This window comes from Ascidia mentula, chromosome 1 (assembly GCF_947561715.1).
Source record: "Ascidia mentula chromosome 1, kaAscMent1.1, whole genome shotgun sequence".
In the NCBI taxonomy this organism is placed as follows: Eukaryota; Metazoa; Chordata; class Ascidiacea; order Phlebobranchia; family Ascidiidae; genus Ascidia; species Ascidia mentula.
In genome coordinates, this window is record NC_138566.1 from 6,341,628 (window position 1) to 6,362,454 (window position 20,827).

The 20,827-nt window shown below is 38.0% G+C and overlaps 2 protein-coding genes across 4 annotated transcripts; one reads left to right on the top strand and one right to left on the bottom strand.

Moving 5' to 3' along the window:
• Window positions 1-4,455: 4,455 nt before the first annotated feature.
• Window positions 4,456-18,031, bottom strand: LOC145893080 (exportin-T-like). 3 transcript variants are annotated; one of them, XM_082982052.1, is made up of 22 exons: window positions 17,849-18,031; window positions 17,649-17,762; window positions 17,379-17,474; window positions 16,904-17,149; window positions 16,457-16,635; window positions 16,033-16,207; window positions 15,522-15,604; window positions 15,139-15,318; window positions 14,259-14,352; window positions 13,497-13,666; window positions 12,975-13,074; window positions 12,516-12,730; window positions 11,566-11,650; window positions 10,913-11,190; window positions 10,536-10,666; window positions 9,932-10,086; window positions 9,355-9,547; window positions 7,670-7,786; window positions 7,149-7,309; window positions 6,838-6,909; window positions 6,685-6,741; window positions 4,456-6,523 (listed from the first exon to the last, which is right to left on the bottom strand). In XM_082982052.1, the coding sequence occupies exons 1-22, from the start codon at window positions 17,915-17,917 to the stop codon at window positions 6,497-6,499; spliced, it is 2,997 nt and encodes a 998-aa protein (XP_082838178.1). In that variant the 5' UTR covers window positions 17,918-18,031; the 3' UTR covers window positions 4,456-6,496. The 3 variants fall into 3 exon arrangements, 2 of the variants coding, with proteins under 2 accessions (XP_082838178.1, XP_082838179.1); XM_082982053.1 differs by having other exon boundaries at window positions 17,821-18,031; XR_014401482.1 differs by lacking the exons at window positions 4,456-6,523; window positions 6,685-6,741; window positions 6,838-6,909 and having other exon boundaries at window positions 7,169-7,309; window positions 9,371-9,547.
• A 434-nt stretch (window positions 18,032-18,465) lies between these two features.
• Window positions 18,466-20,747, top strand: LOC145897299 (large ribosomal subunit protein eL20-like). Its single transcript, XM_082985535.1, has 5 exons — window positions 18,466-18,503; window positions 18,661-18,776; window positions 19,197-19,346; window positions 19,869-20,022; window positions 20,600-20,747. The coding sequence occupies exons 1-5, from the start codon at window positions 18,486-18,488 to the stop codon at window positions 20,699-20,701; spliced, it is 540 nt and encodes a 179-aa protein (XP_082841661.1). The 5' UTR covers window positions 18,466-18,485; the 3' UTR covers window positions 20,702-20,747.
• The last annotated feature ends 80 nt before the right edge of the window (window positions 20,748-20,827 follow it).

The following is a 20,827-nucleotide window of genomic DNA, read 5'->3' on the forward strand; positions in this document are numbered from 1 at the left end:
TATTCCCAGTATATACTTCATGCTTAGCTAGCCCATATCACGACCTAGTTTCTGATTTTCCCGCGCAAAATTCGTGCGTTGCGTTCGAAACCAACTCGTTGATGGTTCGCACGCACTGCTGGTTTCACAATGTTTCCATTAGTACGAAATGTTTTTGCCACCAAAAAGCTTTCACACACTCCACAATGCACGATCGCGTGCCATACCGACTATCAGGGCACATCAATGCAACGCCAGGAAACCTGTACGAATCTTCTATACATATACTGGAAATACTGTAACCCAATTGCTACATTTTGCATAAACAAACAAATCTGTATATCGCTAAAACTGGTAAATATGTATAATTCTGGTGCGTTACTGGGCAAATAGCCAACGCCCGCAAAGGCGCAAGACACATTCAACAAGTATAGAATATCCAATATTCGCAGGGTAGCGAGGGTGCCAAACGATTTATACAACATGAACAACGCTGAAACAACAGACAACACATGACATATTTGACAAATGAGATGGCCTGCTACTCGCGAAGGGATTTGCCTCGCTAGCAGGGCAAGTTGCATGTTACACAACTTTGACGAGTTTCGATTCCGCTTTTCAATGAGTTCACGCGAATATCGGTACATATTCTTGTTGCACATTCATTGGCCGAAGAAAACGTATACTGTTCTATATGTTGAACAAAAAGCGTATATTGACATATATTTAATTACCTTATGTGAATGACGTCACAAGAATTTGCGCAGAAAGGTGCAATGCATTTGCGCATTTATGCCCAGCAAATTAAACAGGTTTGATCTAAATTCCGCGCAATGCAACACAATTCACTGCAAACAGAATGCAATCCATGAGGATATAAATAGCCACTAAACTACACCATATCAATTTGCAACAGGCCAATCACCCAGAACCAAAACATAACCAACTTTGAACATGCCATAAGATATTTAATTCCTGTCACAATATGCACATAACCTTCCTGATACGGAAAATATATACAAACGTTTGCTGTACTGTAAAGTCACTATTCCGGGTGAATATAAAGTTAAAACAACAAACACAAGGTCGCGTTAACGACTGCAAAACAGGAACCGATATTTTGAGTGGTTCCTCTTCGAGCTTAACAGCTGTCGTAGTGTTAAGTCGCTTTAGTACACTCTCTGTGAGCAATGCAAACTTTGAAACAACCACGCCCAGACTGGTACCTACTTTTTCTTGCTCTCTTGGCTGTCAACTGCAATGAAGAAGTAATGGTGAACAAGAAAATGTTGCCAGTTCTGCCCAGTTGCCAGGGCACTATTGCTGCTGCCGAGTACAACCAAATATCGAAAAATTATGCTTCGCACTACGTTTAGGAAAAAAAGGAGACACTTTGTTCACAAACAGTTGCTAGAAGCCAAGTTTGAATTCTCCAGTCTTTCCTATCTGTGTGACTCCAAGGTTGGAAAAATGCAAACCCTATTTCAAGTTGGATCGTCCTGTTAAAGATGCATATTTGCTGCAATGCACTGATTGTTGCTGCGACAATACTGCTCGACATTTTGGTCTCGGTGAGGCGGAATGCAGTTTCGCGTTTACAAACAAAACGGAAAAAAACGTACTCACCCCGAATGTTGCACTACACGCAACCTTTTAACAATCGTACCCTGCTAAACCAAATAACTATTAGCTGCCAAACAACTAGTGTAGCGGAACAAGATTCAAAGCAAGGATATCTGCACTGCGGCAATTCGGTTTTAAATACAAGGGGAAATTGCGCGCACACAAACCGTAACGCACCCACAAACGCGCGGAACGACCGCCCAAAATCCCCGAGGATATTTTTAACCCGCATCGGGGGAAAACCCCTCGGCTGCTGCGCTGAAGAAAAACATGTTGGGTCGTGTCAGACAGTTTCTTTCTGGCATCATACAAATATATGATAACAAGTAGACAATCAATGCTACTGGCTTATTTCAAAGAGAAAAGATGAATCGTCGTATGGCATGACACCACGTATTGCCCACCGTTGCAGCATCATTAGTTTCTTACTCAAATAGAATCTACATGAACGGTTTCATGTATTACATTGTGTAGCAAAAGAACAAGGAATGTTGTTGTGGACAAACGGCTACATAACGACAAAAAATCGCGGAATTAAGAGCACGAATTCACGATTTTGGTGCAAACGGAGAAAGCTGCACGGGTTTTTGACACACGGAAAGCACCAAGATTGCAGCAGCGCGTAAAATTACACTCCATTTTGACTCACACACCAAAAATTATCATACATTTATCATGGGGGCGGGACCATGCGAGCAAAACGTTGACAAAGAGTGTTTACACTGTAGTTTTTATATTTACAATGAGGTTCACAGGCTTCGCATTCAGCTAGGCTGCAATGCCTTGACCGCGAAGCCTGTGAAACTTGTGATCGAAACACGAGTGCTGATATCGCCGACCCTGCCTTGTTATGCAAAAGCATGTAACGCTTCTGCGCTATTTACAATGATTAGCGTTTAAACATTACAACCACAAGCAAAAAAGCGTGTATATTACACTGGAATATGGACAATGTTCTTGAACGACACTAATTTGTATCAAACTGGCGAGTCAGCTCGAAGACCCAACGGGTCACTCATAGTTCAATGTATATAATTCATAAATTTTCCATTAAAGTGTTCCCGACTATAGCTTTCCAAAGCAAGATGCTTTCAACATACATTGCAACAGCAAACAAGCAACAAGAGCCCAAGGCGTGGGCTTTGACCTTGAGATTAAACAATTGAGCATCATGTATGATCCGGAATTGACGACCAATTTATGTAACATGTTCATCAAACATATGCAAAATGTAAACATCGAGTAACACTAGACATGGCAGCGAAACTACCAAATCAAAACCACAATGTGCAAGCTGCAGAATCACTTGAGTCGCAAAAAACCCTCGTGTCATAATTATGAAACCGCGAAGGGAAATTTTACACACGACATGTTTTAGAAATAGAACTGGCATTGACAAGCACCTGTGGCAGCTTAAAGAAAGGATATCCTGCATCTATCAAAAAAGAGCGGATAAAATCAACAGGAATCCACCCACCGCAGTGCACAGCTACACAGGAAGACAGGGAATTCCAAAGGAATCTCTTAACCTATACAGAAAGAGACTGCGCATTGCCACATTACCAAGGAGGCTATATTCATATTAAAGCTTTCCTTTTCCTAAATACAAATTGCTACAAATGAATGTAAACAGATTAAAAAATGAAAGCAAATGTATAAAGCACCAAAATGTCTGAAGTTGTATCTTTGTAAATCTAAATGCAGAGGGCGGCATCAAAAGGATTATTCTAACACTAGACTTGTTTCCAAATCTTGGCAATATAAAACAATTGCATGCACTACTTCCAGCAGCACAGGCATGTCTTTTTAGTTTTGTTATTTCCTATTGCAAAGGAGCTATAAGGTTGCACGAATTTCGCAAACATTATTAGAAATTCTGTTCATTGCAATATAAACATTCCCTGCACCTCAACCTACAACAATACGATCACTGCAATTTGCAGTTACTCAAACCCTCCGTATAGTCTACAGCTCCATAGAGATATGGCTGCAGACGGACATGTTTGCTCAAATCGCGCAGTCACAACAATGAGAGGTCGCGAGACTATTAAACTGCCGCAACTGAACGGGGCAACCGAAACTGAGTGGCTTAATTCAATTTGAGTTAACCTGTATCTTTGCGCTTAGAGGTTTGGCAAACAATCAATGCTGATTGCCACACTGGCCATAAGCGATTGCAGCAATAATGTCCTATGCTTGAAACAACGCTGTAAAACTGCAAACAAAGAACAGTCACACCTCATTACATTTCGAAAAGGCCGCTTCCTGAACAACTGAAAGTTTGCTTCATTGCAGCAGTTTTCAATTCCTTGAACGCGTAGAATTTAACTGTAACCTGTATCTGAACTTCCTGCTAGAATATTTTGACCACACATAACGTCAAGTGGTCTGCATAGTTAAATACGTCAACCGCACTTGGTACCCTTGTTTGTATACCAGCCACTAAAGCTAGCAGTTGAATAACAGCCCATACAATCAGAGACTTCCAATGTTAACAATCGACAATTGTTTGCATAATGACCCAACGAATAGCCATGTGTGACTTAACAAACGCCTCTTTGTATTAACAGTAGACACAAGTAGCTGCTTTACAAGTTTATATTGAAGAATTCTGAAGAAACTATGTCGTTGAAAAAGCGGAACGTTTTATTCATCAACGCAACGTGATGTGAGACAAAGTTTGCTGGTGACATTTGCATAACGGTCACTTTGAATACATTTCTGCATTTAAAACCTTCTTGCATACGCTATCCCAAACTCCGCAAATACCCTGCAATACACTGATACCCAATTCCGTAATTTTTAGTCTTAACTATATCAGAATAAAAAGTCACACAAGTATCAGTGTTTCGGCCTTTTTCTAATGCTTGCGGTCAATAGCCTTGAAAGTACAGATATACGTCCAAAACAGTAAAGGAAACCTTGGCCAAACACCACATAAATAAAATAAAAAGATAAACAGCAAAAACAGTTTGAATCAATTCAAAACATAGAATGCGTCGTATATGGCACTGTTCCACTGTATACGTAGCACTAAGGAAATGCAATAGTTCAGTGTTTCACGCCAACGGCCATTGCCAACATTAAAACAGAATGTTTCTTTAAAAAAATCATTTGAAACCGATTTATTGTCGCAGCAAATAAAACAAAATAAATAGGGATTCAGTTGGTAAAAACGTAAAACGAGTGAGTATGTCGGCACAGAGTGGTGCAAGTTTATTGGAAATGTTACTTTTTTGGAAATGTTATTTAAACTTACACTTTACATAAACCGGTCAGCAAGCCACGTAAATTTGATGACTATTTCTATGCTAAGGGAAATTCAAAAAAAATTTTGATTTGGTGAAGAGCAACCGCAATGGTTTTGTCAGCAAATGGCTTTTGTCACATACAAATGCATTGGTCGGATGACCCGAGACGAGGCAAAATGTCATGAAAAGGCCAACATCTGGTTACCTTCACTGGCAAAAACGATTATTTGGCTTCAAAGCTGTCGCGATCAAGTGATTGGAACCACCCGTAGTTCGGCGGTCGGTTTTGTTTGCCAATAAAGCTGTGCGCTGTTTCGTGTCAGCGTTTGCCATGGTAACAGTAAACCTAGTCTGGGCCGAACGGAAATAGACTTCAATCGGGTTGCTCGGAAGAATATGAAAAATTGTCGAAGAACATGGGCCGGACAATTGATGTGATTTCGAACCACAACTAACACGCGACTACCATTTATCATCAGTTTATGACGTTTCGAGCGAATTACAGCGACCCTATTACACCATAAACGGTACCAGACAAACGGCGAACTGTTTGATCCACGGAGAGAGGTTGCTGGATGGTGGAAAGCACCAGACAATTAGTGACGACCCTCTGACACAACAAAAGGTCCGATGGTGCAATACAGCCAATGTATCACTTTCGAGTGTTTTAAACTGAAAAAGTACAGTGAGTCAGCGCACCCTAGTGGCCGAGATAGTGTTTATACAACTGACACAATATACATAGTAAGCCAAACATTGTACGTTTTTTTTTCGAAAACTGAATTTAAATCAATGCCAACCGCTTTATAACGTATTGTGTGACAAAATTGCACTTGTAGCGCTGTTATATGGTACGAGACCCGTGCTGCTATCTTGATGTAACACACAAATTAGATGCAAAATTATGGCACCAAAACGCATGAAATTTGGGTCGAATTTTCGAAAAGCATTAGACAAGTGTCAAAGATAACAAAATCCAACCCTGCTGATGTTTATACCAAATTAGCGGTTTAACAGAAGTTATAATTTTTGGGTGTTGGAATTCATCAACACGATTACCAACGAAGGTACAAAAAAAATGGTTTTGGTAATTTGCTACTGAAAATCGTCCACTTTCTAAGGTTGTTACAAAATGGCACACAGTGCATATTACAGAGCAAAACTAATTGTTTGCTGAAATAACAAGGTTTTTGCTATATACCCCGTTTTATCGGACAGATGACACATTTACCACTTGAGAGGAAAAAAGTTGAGTTTTTTTACGTCCAATAAGCAACCAATGTTTTTTTTTCAATACGTTTTTGCCCTCCGAGGTGGTTCTTTTCCGTCTAAACCAAAAAGGAGTTTACTAACCGCCGCTTTAACCGCAAAGTGATTAAACATGGATCGGATTTACGTTGATAATGGCAACTCCTGAAAGAATGACACAGACTTTTAAAGACTGCTTTCCCCTGAGGAATTGCCGGGTTATCCCAAAGAGGACCAGAAACACCCTCCTCTTCAAAATAAATAAAGATTTCCTAGGACGGGATGACGCACTACAAACGGGAATTCCTTCCATGAATAATGAAGACGACGCGTTGAGCTCATGGGACTAAACGGTTTCCTTCCAAGAGCGGTTGCCGTCGGTTCTGATGACGCCATCACGTTTTTGCCCGCGCAAAAAACATCTGCAAGGATGTATTGATTCGTGTATTTGAATTCAGTGATAAATCATTTAAAGCTATAGGAATTTGAATTTTAGAATTAAACAGAAAAATCAACAGCGGCGAACATGCACACGAAAAATGGACCATTTACTTAAAAACCGCAAACAACTGAGTACTTTTACCTTTAAATAAGCCCTGAACTCCTTTCCGTTAATTTCTCGAAGGGCTTGGCAATATTCCTGTGAAAAATAATTGAATAAATTTAAGTGATAAAAAAGCCTTGGGATAAAATGGCGGCTTCAGATTTTGAAACATGAATCACCCCAAACACTTACATCAATCACAGGAGGCGACGTGTTCATGGAGGGAAGGTATTCATGCCTCAGGTAGTTTTCCAAGTCACAATCCTGCGAATGTAGAAAGTGTCGAGGGTTTGGTTGTTTTCGGAAATTCAATGGAATTGTTTTAGACTGGTGACTTTCAACTTAAGACTTGCCCTACTTCCATAAACAAATTCATTTTCTCCAGTTTTACAACATATAAAAAGAAAAAAACAATATATATGTACATCGTCAGGCAAGATGCAAATATGTTTCGTTACAAAGAAATACAAATTTCCGTAAAAATTTTTGCGTTACGAAATTACCTTTTTGGCGTGGACCGTTTTGAGCAGATGGGCCGACTCTCCAAGGGCTAAAACCGTCTGGGCGTCCGCGAGGTCAAAGGTCGGTTTGAGTGGAGTCAAAAAACACAAAGGGACCACAGACTTGCGAACAAACTCCCAACGAGAAACGCTGTTACAAGACCCTGTGGAGAAAAAAAACGACATTTTAAACTTTCTGAAGGCGAACATTTAGTTCATGCAAGGAATTGTATAGGTGGCACAATATCAACGTCCCATACAAAAGAATGTGAGCAACTTATGCAGTTGCACAAACATCTGAACCACTGTTTGGTCGCTGGTGCCCAAACCTGGTCGAAAAAGCAAATATTTCAAAAACAACTCACGTGGCTGCAAATATACTGTAGTCCAACGTTTTATGCGGTTAAATTAAATAAACGCCCGCCAATGTGACAAAACACTTATTTTCGAGCGGTTTATGAATGCCACCCAACGTTTCGCGATATATCGACGACAAAACGTTTGTAGAAATGAGAAAATCTCACCCCACGCGTCGACAAGTTTCGACAGAACCGCGAAACAAATCTTCATCGATATCGGGTCCGGGAATTCCCCTGCTCCTTGAATCAAGGTGGACAGGACCATCTCAGTGTCGTGGGGTGCTGGAAGATGCAAAAAGAAACTGCGTTACGACGCAGCAGATGAAATTCACTTTCAAGTGAAAATTATCTTCTGCGGCAAAAATGTGCCCAAAGGTGTCTAAACATGCAACATGATTTGGTTGGTGCGTTATGGCTATAGGGTGTCATACTTGTACCAAGTAACAAGGGATGACTAGTTTCCGAAATCTTTGGAACGTAAGGTGTTTCGGCATGAGTTTCCAAAGTTGGGACTCCTAAAGCTGATACTGGATTGTTAGTGTCACAAGTTTTTTTCCTTGAAGTTTTCAAGCAGCTCATATTACTATGCCGCCTTTACCACGTATACTTTACTACCAGGTTCGGTTTCAGCATCCCACGAAAAAACACTAATTGTTCGTGGAGTTACAATGGAGAAAAAGGGAGGCGGCAGGCCACTGTTGGTCAAAAAAGCACGCCAGTCGAGCAGAAGGTCGAATTTTCCCCGCGAAAAGAAACTTCCTATCGTTTTGCTTCGGGCTCGGTGGATTATATGCGAAGCGAAATCCCCCGGTATGGAGTTTTCCACTTTTGCGCACGTGTACAGGGTGATTTCTGTTGTGCAATCTATACGGCAGCCGGGCTGTGATTTTGCACATTAAGATACGACAATAATACAATTAATTTTTTTTTACGGCACCGTCCAATCCCAAACCAATTACTGCAATAATGCTTTGGGCGTCATTTAATTCTCCCTTCCAGACTATTTGCTTGCCTCGTTTTGTCAGTATAATCACGTGCTTACGCATTCACAATGATTGGGTAATTACAATTTTTGCCCATCGACATTGCTTTCCTCTACAATTCTGCTTATATTGCGTTTTCATTTTCATGTTCGTGTGTTTACCTTTTTACACATTACCGCTACATCCGACTTAGTTCAGCCACCCATCCGGTCAGCTACTCGACAACCATTGTTTGGTTCTTAGCTGTACCTTTCGTCTCACATATAATGTTTAAAAAATTGTGCAATTTATGATGACGAAAAATAAACAAATCTTGAATCTTGAATCTTGAATCTTGAATCTTACATTTTTTTAAAACAATTTTTTTTTTTGTCAAGGACAATGAAAGTTACAAGTAAATAAAGTCTATATGGAATGAACTATTTCGTGGTCTCAGAGGTCAATATGCTAATCCCTAAGACTTATATGCAAATTAGGAAAGTGGAACACCGTATTGACAGTGATGAAAGATTGCAACATGATTCGCAACAGACAAACCGAATCTAATTAAGTTGGATTGAATCGTTTGAAAATTAGGGAAACGCCGAAGCAATGCTGGACCATAACTTGCCTTCCACTGAATATGAAAAACAGTGGTGTTTGTAACGTAATGTACCTACAGTCTTTAATCTTTTGCATAACATACCACTAAATTGCCCGAACATTAAGATGCAAGATTTGTGCTAATTTTCAAGAGCAGTGTCTCAGAAAATATGCAATTTGTCTATTTTTCAGATTCCTTAGCAAATATTTTTAAATTACATCTGGCGTACAACAGCCAAAACTATTTGCTTGCTGTACCTTTTATCGATAGTAAACGAAATTTACTTTGTCGAAGTATTACCCCGGCGACATCGTTGGAAACCAGAGCAAAAAGAAACTGAAAGTAGGAACGTCGGATCATGCGAGCGTCGTCGTCACTAGGTGCCGCAGCGGCGTCGCCATTGTGATGTGACAATTGTTCAAAAACAGCTCGCACAACCAGCATGAATACTTCTTGAAGAAATGGCTCAATGAGTTTCTGCGAGAAAGTTGGTTTTAAAGTACAACATCCACCGAACAAATGTTCATTCGCTAGTCTTTTCTAGATGTTTTTAACTACACAAATTCCGTCGTTTGTAAAGTACGTTTATGGCCGTATTTTGGTAACGATAAGGCTTTGAAACAGTTAAAAACCATTTGTGTATTCCAGTGTTTCCCAGCTAGACTCCATGAGCTATACTATCTCGTTTAAGCAAAACCAGTTGAACAATCTGACAATTTTGGTTAAAAACCTACATGTTAACTTTTCTAAAGTTTTAGCAGTTCTTTATTAACTTACATAACATTTTGGAGTTTCGCGGAGGAAAACACTGGTGTATAAAAAGCTCTTCTTACAACTCCAATGTGGTTCTTAAAAATTCACCTTAAACTTGTTGACAATCTGGTTCAGCAAAGGTATGAAGTCGTGCAAGGAACGTGATTGGTTGTTTGAGATGAGGTGGCGCACTGTGATTGGTACAAACGGAAGCACCTCGTCCTCCATGCATATGACCATACGGTGGAGATACTGGCGGACACCTGGAGATTTTAACAGGGTACATCTATTATCAGTGAAGTCTATTGTATTCCTATTAAGTACACGAACGATTATTAAGTTAGTCATAGTTGTGTCTTAATTCCTTTTTTTAATTTTAATAATGTTAAATGGAATTTGTTGAAAAATGGAATTTGGGGAAAAAATAAAAAATAGAATTTAACAATTTAAATCGGGCTTCGAGTTCGGAGCAGGTTATTAAAAAATATCAAAATGGCAAAAACTTTTACCAATGACAGGACAGGATGTTTCTATTGCCTGATAGCACAAGGCGAAATATTAAACAAGCGCAAGTTCGAAACATTTCCAGTGTGCGAATAAATCTTGTCAAAAATGGTTTTTGTTTTGGTATATGGGTTGGCCTTTGGCGCTTGAACGGTGCTGTCATAACGTTGTGAGGTATCTACCTGTATCATACAGTATATACACTCACCTGTGTGGAGTATTTGTTTGTGCACGCTCGTATCCAAAGCAGAGAGAAACACTTTGAGGGTATCGGTGTAGACGTGCGCACAACCCGACTGACTCATCGTCTGTTTATTGCTGAATGCTTTGCTCGTGCGACTGAAACGCAAAGAAAACGGTTACGAAATTATCTTGCAGCAACATTAAGAGATTCGAATGTGAAATTTAACTGGAAATTTAGTTACGAATACCAACAAAACGTTCTGTGTGGGCAACAACAATGCTGATTGATACTTTTTTGTGGAACATAGAAACTTCAGATCAGTTTATAGAAGACGAGGAGAAGAAAACAGCAAAATTATATTTAGTTTCTTCTCCAGTTTCACCATCACTCACTGCACCCACCTTGCATAAGACATGGCGTAGTTTAGCGTGGTAGCAATAACTTCACTTTCCCTCGTTTTATTATCCTGCCCGTTATCCGGAATCGAATCTTCCGTCGCTGCCACCTGTTGCATCTTGGCCACTAGAGGGCTAAACTCAGCCACCAGGGGTCGCAGTAGGGCAGTCATAAGCTCGGCTTTCTTCTCCCCGCTGAAGCTGCTGTTAACCACGACGTTGCCAGCAAGTTCGTAGACGAAGAGCTGGTCGTCACGTGATAGAGCGCGTTCCGAAACATTGCCCTGTGGTATGAAAGGCACGGTATGACGTCACTGCACGCGGACAATGTTGATTGGTTAGTTGACGATTTACTACATCCAACATGCGTTACTTGCAGGCCAGGGCAAAATAATGTTTAGAAAATATTCTTAATGGCAGTGTTCAAAATCCAAGCAAGAAAATAAGAGAAAAAACGCTCCTACAGAATAAGTTCAAGAATTTAAATTATTAAGTTCGAAAATGTTCTTGGAGTAATTTAAACGTCACGTCCGTGTCCTTGGAATTAACTGTAGACTTTGTAGTGGAAATCAAAAGAATGTCCAACCGCGAACCAGCAAAGTAAGATATATATACCACTGTTTGGAAGCAGGTTGAACATATTAAAACCCGATACTTACCGACTCAAGCACAAGAAGACTTTCAATTCCGGAAAGAATTTGTTCCGCAAACGGAGTCAATTGCTTGCCCACCGTCTTGACAAATCTGTTAAACATTAAGCCACGATTTAGTTTAGCACATCCTCTTATAATAGTAAGACGTTGGTTTGCAACCATTTCTTGTATTGTTTTTTATAGACACTAAGAATGCTTGCTACAAAAGCAAGATATATTTGTCTTACATACCAAGACTGACAGATTTTAGCCTGAAATTAACGTTTTTGGGATTGTGACGAAATTACACGGAAGATGGAAATCGTAGGGGCTCAGTTGCAACAGAATGAGAAATAATTCACAGAATCAATTAACAAGCGGTTTTTGCAACTGAGACACAATAATGGATTTTCTTCGTACGATTCGCAGAATAACTGCAACCGACGACGCGAACATATTTCTGTTCGTATAATTCACGTTTACTAAATTAGGATACGGGTGACCAAAATCTCAAAGCACCCAGGCTATGAATCCACATCGGGCAAGCGTGTTTGTTTTTGAAATACGGCCGTGGAATTTTTGGCCTTACGAAATCCGTATTTTCATACCTTGCACTTGTTCTCAGGCTAAAACATTTATGCAATCAACGTATGATACAATTCTGGGTAACTTTTATCTATGCGCTTTTGTTTGCCATAACAAGCGCCTTTAATCTTGCATGTTTTCAGACTTATATTGTAAATTGCGTGAATATATTTCGGAAATGGAAGTTTATGAATCACATAAGTATTGTAGGTTGCCGCAAACTCCAATAAAACGCTCTTCGTATTCCCAGGTGAGAACAATTGGCCTAAGCACATATACTGGTGGTAGTATCACAAAAATCATACTTTTGCGACCGCCTTTCTGTCTTATATGCATCAACAAACACACCAGATCAACCCTCATCAAATCGCCACAAACAAATGTGTACGAACCTGGAAAACAGATAGGCACAACGACTCCGAACTTTGGGGCAGGTGGATCTCAATCCACGGTGATCGAGGAATGCCTGCGTGGCGCTCGCTACCACTTGGTATTGACTTCCATCTGTTGAAGCTACCGGAAAGAATCGGTCATACCTCACTACCGTCTCGAAGAACTGGAGGCGAACAGCGGAGTGTGGATGGTTGCTCACTTCGCTGGTTACCAGCTGTAAGTTTACCAGCTTTTTATGTGAATAACTTCAATGCAGATAGTAGCATAAAAAACAATTTTTCCGAAACCCGAGTGTTATGAAATCACAATTACAGTGGTAATTATAATGCAACATTTGATGTAACATACACTAGACTTGGACAATTGCCCTTGTCTAAGCAACAGCAAAAATAATCCAGTGCAATATATACAGCTATACACATGCTAAAGAACAATGCCACCAATTTTTTTTGTCTTACCTGAGTCATCATCTCATACAGAGGGAAGTTTTTGCCCTTTTCAGTTGAGAAATGAGCGCTGAGATTTGACGGCAGAGATTCACCCAGCATATATAACGCTCTGTGAATTACATTACATGATAACTGTTCCATTATAGCTGCGTGTGTTGGATAGATTTTTTTTTTGGATATTACTAAGTTTATCTGCATAATTCAATTTGCAAAATAAAACAGAGGCATAAATGACTTTTTTTTGTCTGCGCAATAAACCAATATTTGTAACTTTTTGTAAACATAAATATAACATTTTATCATAAACAACAGAGCCCATGTGACTAAAGTTAAATATTTCCAATAAACTAACATTTCATAGAGAATCTTAATTGGGAAAGGTTAAGTCACAGTCAAAACAATCATAAAAAATCTAAGCTCAGTCGAATGGGATTTGTTGTTTATCATTTATTCAATCCTTTTTTTCGGAAAATAGGGCTTATTGCAACGAAGAGGAATATAATTTTTTGTGCAAAAATCAAAAACTCATACCTAATTGCCACTTCAACATCATTAAATGGGACGGTTTGCCATTGTGAGAGTGTGTCTAAGAGAAGACTTTGGACATTACGTAAAACTAGTTCCGGAACCAGAAGGGCCAAGTTGTCGTAGATGACCTTCAAACTTTTCAAATACTCTTGGAACTCAATTTCTTCCTCACCCTGGGAATAAATATTAGGAGAGTTTAAATATAATTTTAACACAATGAGCAATAACTTATTATTTTTAGAATGATGAAAATTTAACACACTTGGAAAGCAGTGGTAACAAATGGGTTTTAGTTTGTTTTATGTTTTCCATATCAGTTAAAACAGCCATCATGAGGTTTGCAGGCTTGGCAGACCAGGCAATGCAGCCTAGCTGGATCAGCCACTTTTTCCTGACAAGTCGGAGCAAGATTTGAAAAATCAAGCTCCTGGAGGGTTTTGAACTCCTGACCCTGGGCTAACCTGGCCCAACGCTCCACCAACTGAGCTACAGGAGCTCAGTGGTTTTGGAGGGTATATTGTGGCCAAGGTACACTGGTGTGCAACCATTACTGTGTTAGTTCAAACAGTTGTTGATTTTTGAAATGCACTGTGTTGCAACGGATGTCAAGGTTATAACTTCCTCAAATTCGCACAACGTGTTTCCACAAATTTCCGTAACCGAATTACAGAAAATTACAAACTCAATAACAAACTAAATTTTTAGAAAGCACCTTGTGGTTTTATTTCAAACAGATGCAACAATGAAAAAAAATATTTTGCTAACCTCATTCTCAAATTGATAGTCGACATCGTATTTTAGTTTCTTTACAACCACAAGAAACAATTCATTGAAGAGGGTTTCCTTATCTGCACCAAGTCTGTTTGCAACAACAATACAATAAAGGGTCCAGTCCAGGGCCATGTTTCAAGTTAAAAATGTTTTCTTCCCATATGTCACAAGGCTCCAGTCAAAGTATATTTGATATTAGAACAATACAACATTTATGTTGAGACACAGTTTATTTTATAAAAACATGCTTTGCCAATAAGCATAACTAGCTCTTATATTCTAAAAAGAACTGGAGATGATTTTTATTGAAACATATTTTTATAAAATAAACTGCGTTTTGACATTACTTTAACATTCTGAAATAAATTCTATTGTTCTCAACCTGTTTTATGTATGGAAGTAACATTAGAAACAAAGTTATTTGTACAAGAAAGCTGTAATATTTCCACATTATATTAAAATTACAAAATTTTATGTCACAACACGAAACAAACTTCCCCCTGACAGCACAAATGTTTGATTTATTTTTTTCATGTTTATAATCAGTCTTATTCGTGACAGTTAAAGCAATACTGTGAAATCAACCCACGATTGCATATCATGTTGTTTATAACACTCTTTATGAGACATTGGAACAGCCCTGAAATTTGAAAATGTTAAAATTATAAAGTAATATTAAAACAAACCAAGCATTTTTTTACAAAAGTTTCAACAGCAATTGTAACAGACAGCTATGTAGATGTTGTTTTATTAGAAAAATATATTTTTTGACAAGAATGCTGATAGCCATAAGGTGCACAATTTATAGCCTGCCAGTAAACCATGATTAATTGAGCTAGTATTTTAACCCAAACATACTTTACGACAAACATACCCTTGCGTTTTCTTTTGCATGTCAATAAAATCTCTCATAAAGTCGATACACTGCGCCGAGACATCGTCGTCTTCATGTCCAAACATTTTTACACAAGTTGGAATTTTTGATTCAATAGCAGCAAGCAGCATTGAGGCCTCTTCTTGATTGTTGCCGTTTGCAGGACTGGTTTTAATCAACCTAAAAATAACTTTGTATTACAATAAGAAATAGTACCTCACGATGGCATAGAATTTGCTTTTTTAATGCACGCGTTATGTGCAGCTCTTATCATTTACTCAACATGGTCAGAGTTATGGCACAGCAACATTTTTTGCAGCAACTATTTTTTTATACAACTACAAAAATTGGGTATTGGGTAAAGATTTAACAAATTTACTTACTTGTTCCATGATGCAATGAGTGTTGAGACCATTGCAGAAACTAATCGTGAGAGTTTTATGATCAAATCAATTTCATCATCACCCTGCAACAATATGTAAAAATTCTTGTCATCCAAAAATTTCACCACAACTGTTAAGTTGCAGAAAGACACATTTCTCATTAAATTATTTTATAGATATACGATATTATTTCACCTACGATGACATAGAACAGAGTGGCCCAAAACACTAACATGACTTCTTGCAGCATCAAGAGCACGTCACAATATTCATACATCATCACATTTTAAACCATATTTATATTTTTTAAATAATTTTTCAAAGTTGTCAGAGAGAAAACTTAAGTAGTACGTTGTGTTGGCAGACTCCATCGCTCACATCTTTTTTAATTAATACTGTAAGCCTAATTTTTATACTTTTTATATACTCGCAACCTACTTGCTTGCACTAAAACAGGATTGCAGCACCTGATACTCACAAACTAAGACCACCTTCACATAGAATATCATACCTCAATTGTTAAGATTTTGGAGGCCATTAGAGCACCCCACAAAGTTTCAATTAGTGCAAGTTTGTCGATAGGTAACATTCCCTTCAGTGCAATTTCTCTTAGACACTCACAAGCAGCTTCTCTTGTCGTAATAGAATATGTTGGCCCCAGAAAATTGTAGATCAACTCCATGAATCTGGACACAATTGCACTGTGCATAACCAACCAATAAACAGTAGATATATGTACATTCATTGCCCAGTTACAATAATGTGGATCTTTATTGCAGGCAAACAAATACAATGCTTGCCGTATTTACCTAATCAAATGCCGCCCATATAGGTCCGCACATAAAGGTATAATAATTCTCAGCCTTACAAATGTCAAGGACAAATTTTGTTAACAGCAGTTCACAATCAAACACATTTTTCTGAATAATATATACCTGTGATTGGCAATTAGGTTGATGTCGATCCAGTTAATGTACGCTCCCACCACTTGGAGGCACAACACAATGCATTGAGACTGCTTGTAGTTGCATAAAATGGCAAACCATGAATCGACCATCCGAACTACACATCGTTCACGCATGGTGTCTTTTAACCGTTGGTTGTGACCTTGTACCTAATAAACACCATCAAATTATCAATATTGTAGTATCCACAGCACAGAAATATTTGGCATTTAAAACCAAAATATTTTTGTGAATATTAACAGCTTAGAAATATTGGTAGAATGTTTTCATCTACTAAAATGCTGCCAATTCGTATTTGTATGAAAATCAAAATATCAAGTACACATACATAGTACTGAAATTTTGAGCAATATCTCTATATTAAAGTAATTTGATTTTAACAATTTTTTGTTTAATACAAATTAAGTTCAAACAAACCTCAGTTGTGTGGTCAATAGTTCTATCAACAACCTCTGAGTCAATTGCAAGCAAAATGCGCAAATACATATCTCGCCCCTTGTCCGACACGCTCTCGCCAAAGGGGTTCTCCCCCAGAGAGGTGAACATGACATCATTGATAAAAGTTGTCCATTGGGTGAGATACTCCTTAGCAAATGTCAACGCAAAGACTTGTGCCGCTTTGTTGCGCAGATATGTGGGGAGCTCTCGCGTTGCCTGCTTGCTCTGAAAAGGTTGAAAAAAGGACACATAAATATACAAGTTTTTTGGGAAAACAGTAAATAATTTGCAGCTTTGTTAACTCTCAATTCACACAATACAACTTGTCATTTCAAAAAAGAAGCTCAATGTAGGAGTTATTATTTATGATTAGGTGCAGGACTTGTTTTGGACAGTCTTCTGTGGCATTAAAAATATTAATGTGTTTCTGAAACAAGTATGTACAGTAACTTACATAATTTTGTAGCCACATTAGCAGAGCTGCGCGGAGTCCATCTGTTAAATTCTGCGGCAAAACATCATGACGGCTCTTGATTTGATGTTCCAAAACCTGTGTAACACAAAAAATACCTGCCATGGTTTTCAACCTTTCCACTGAAATAATTGCACTGCGCCCTACAAAGAACCAGATGTTGTCGGACTAGCAGTAAATTTACAAGATATATATTTTGTCATGTAAAAAAAATGTAATTTACACTATAATTACTCAGATCTGTCAACAAACCTGCCACAGAAAAAAGTTGACATGATCTTCTGCATAGTTTCCCTGTGCAAGGCATGTTGCACATATTTCAATACCCTGATTGGAAGACTTTATTTGCTCAAAATAAGCAACAGCCTATGAAAAGTAAAATCTCGAATGAAAGGGCTGCACCAACATAATACAATTCACTTACTTTTAATATTTATACTTGCAATACTTACTTTGGAATGGGTGTATTGGTCAGCCATGGGTCCAAGACCCCTTATAACCTCGTCATCCATTGCTTGCATTGCACAAATGCTTTTCCATAAACAATGGACCTGACAAAAGATTACAGGCCGGTTTTTATACTAACCTTACATACAACATTCAAAACATAAACCTTACGCAACACAATATCAGCAAAACACACAACGCATCACGCCGAAGGGTAAAACCTATGGTAAAACCCAAACAAACAGAACAACGTGACGTTACGTTGACAAAATCCTCCCGGTGTCGCTGTTCGCCTTATCTTATTGCAATATATAGGCACAAATTTATTTACTTCTCATTTCTGTGTATATACAAAATATATGCCATTTTATCTAATTACAATTTGGTTGATTTTGGGAGACACACAAATCATGCCGCAGCATGCCGCGGATCGATTTAGAAAATAAATGCACTTACGATCATCAATTAAAAACAAACAAAAAAATATTTTATTGCTTTTTTTTTAACTAAAATGCTTAATTATGTCTACATTTTCGTCAGTTTTTCATGACCCCAACACAAATTAAAAAATTCATCCCACAGTTCCGTGCGCCAACATGTTGCTGTTCGGGTCTTTTTGCCAGGTTTCAACGAACGGCAAGCATGAAGGCGAAGGGAGAGGTAAAAAAAACTAGTTTTCTTCACTTATTTGACTATTTACAACAACTTAAAATCTTCCATTCGTCTCGTGTTTACATTTGCACAAACTCTATTCCATATAACCAACGTAATACCTTTAAAAGGTGGCAAACCGTTCCTAATAAATATTACGTTACAGTTGAGAGAATATAAAGTTGTTGGAAGGAAGCTGCCTTCTGAGGCAGTGCCAAACCCACCCTTGTTTCGCATGCGCCTTTTTGCTCCAAATCACATTGCTGCGAAGTCTCGATTTTGGTAAGCAACCTAAACATTCTTCGTTTTTTGAATTGTCAATTGTTTAGTTGGAAAGGACCAGATTGGAAAAAATGTATAAATCCTCTTGCACCTATTTGTAACTTTTTTCCAATCGGTGCAAAAAAAATGAACTAATAGCCTACATTACATATACAGGAAACATTGACCAGTGCGCCCCCAATAGAAAAGCGCCGAGTTTTTTTTCAGTGAACATTGATTGTGCAGACAAATCACTGTTTTGTTTTTTAATATAACAGTTAACCGCCTTTCCCTACAACAAAACATGCCCCAATTATTATTTACTAAACACAGCCTTTGCTCTCCACAATTCGGTGTATATATTGTTACTTTTTTATTACTACTATCTTTGACTGGTATGTAATTTTTAAAATGGTAATATTTCCTTTTTTTAAATTTCAGGTATTTTCTCTCCTACTACAAAAAGGTGAAGAAGAATGCCGGGGAGATCCTCCAGTGCAGTAAAATTGCCGAAAAGAGTCCGGGAACCGTCAAGAACTTTGGCATCTGGCTCCGTTATGATTCTCGCAGTGGAACTCACAACATGTACAGGTACACTGTAGCAGTCAGTTTACTATTTTTTCTTGCAATAACGTGTCCTTAGTATCATTTTCATGTGTGGTAAAACTGCACAAGTTTTTTTCTGGCTATAACGAGACATAGTCTTTGATATGCCCTTAAACTATGCCCATAGACACAAAAGTAACTGTTCAAAAATCCAAAGTGTTATAACATTTGTGACAATAAGTGTATAAACCAGTCTATAAATATATATCATTATAATGCTGACCAAGAGCATTCTCGCTGATGGTTCATGTTGCAGTTTGTAGTGTTCTTCTAGCATGGTAAATGCACAGAGTTTTAAAAACCATTACCAATCACTATTTTTCATGACAAGAGTTTCATTTTCATGCTTATGTAAGTTTATCAGCGATTGACCACACTCAAAATATTACCGCTAAATGCAATATATTTAATTGATAGTTTGACAACAGGAAGCTATAAACTATATATATATATAAACCAATGACTTGTTGGTTTTATTCATGGTCAATGAGAATTTTGTTGTTTCAGGGAATATCGTGATGTGAAAGTCGCAAATGCAGTTACTGCATGCTACCGCGATATGGGAGCTCGTCACAGAGCAAGGCCCGGCAGCATTCAAATTATGAGAGTGGAACAAGTTGCTTCATCTAAATGCAAGAGAAAGCATGTCAAGCAATTCCATGTAAGTGTTATTTAACTCTAGCAAAGTCTATCTTAGTTTCCATGAGTATCAATGGAGTTTCATGCCCGTTTCCCAGGATGTCTTCTGACAATGTGATTAAGAAATGATATCATTGGTTGTGTACACAGTATTTTGCTACTTATAATAAATACCTAATTATTAAGTACAATGAGCATTTTTTTGTACTCTACTAAATACTGACATGGTGAACTAGCTACTAGCATACTACATAGACATCTTTTTATATGGGGAAAAATAATACAGAGATGTTGTTTTAGATTACACATATTTCATGTGATTTGGTTGATTGAAATTTTTGGTCAATATAGAGTTGTCTGCCTTTGGTTAGAAGTGTGTATTGTAAAATCTTTCTGATGTTTAAAAGTCCAGGAAACCAGGACTCTTCACAAGTTGGCATCACATATAAATCGAATTCAATAAGTTTCTTTCACTCTTAAACATAAAAAAAAAAAATTTAACGTACAATGTTCAATGTCTAAAATTAATACATATATGATACATAGGTTTAACATAATGTGGCAAAAAAAGAACTACATATCTATGTATTATTATGCAGGATTCTAAAATACGTTTCCCAATGCCAAGGACGATGATCAGCAAGTCCCAGCAGAACGCCCCAAGGTTTACAACAAACAAACCAAAACTCTTCTTTACTTAAGATCGTGAGTGAGAGCATAATAAATGCGAATAGCTGCAAGTTGTCATTTGTCGTCCATCACATTTTTGTCAGTCCAGTAATAACCGGTTTCAAAATTTTGAATTAGCAATTTTTTCTTACAGCATT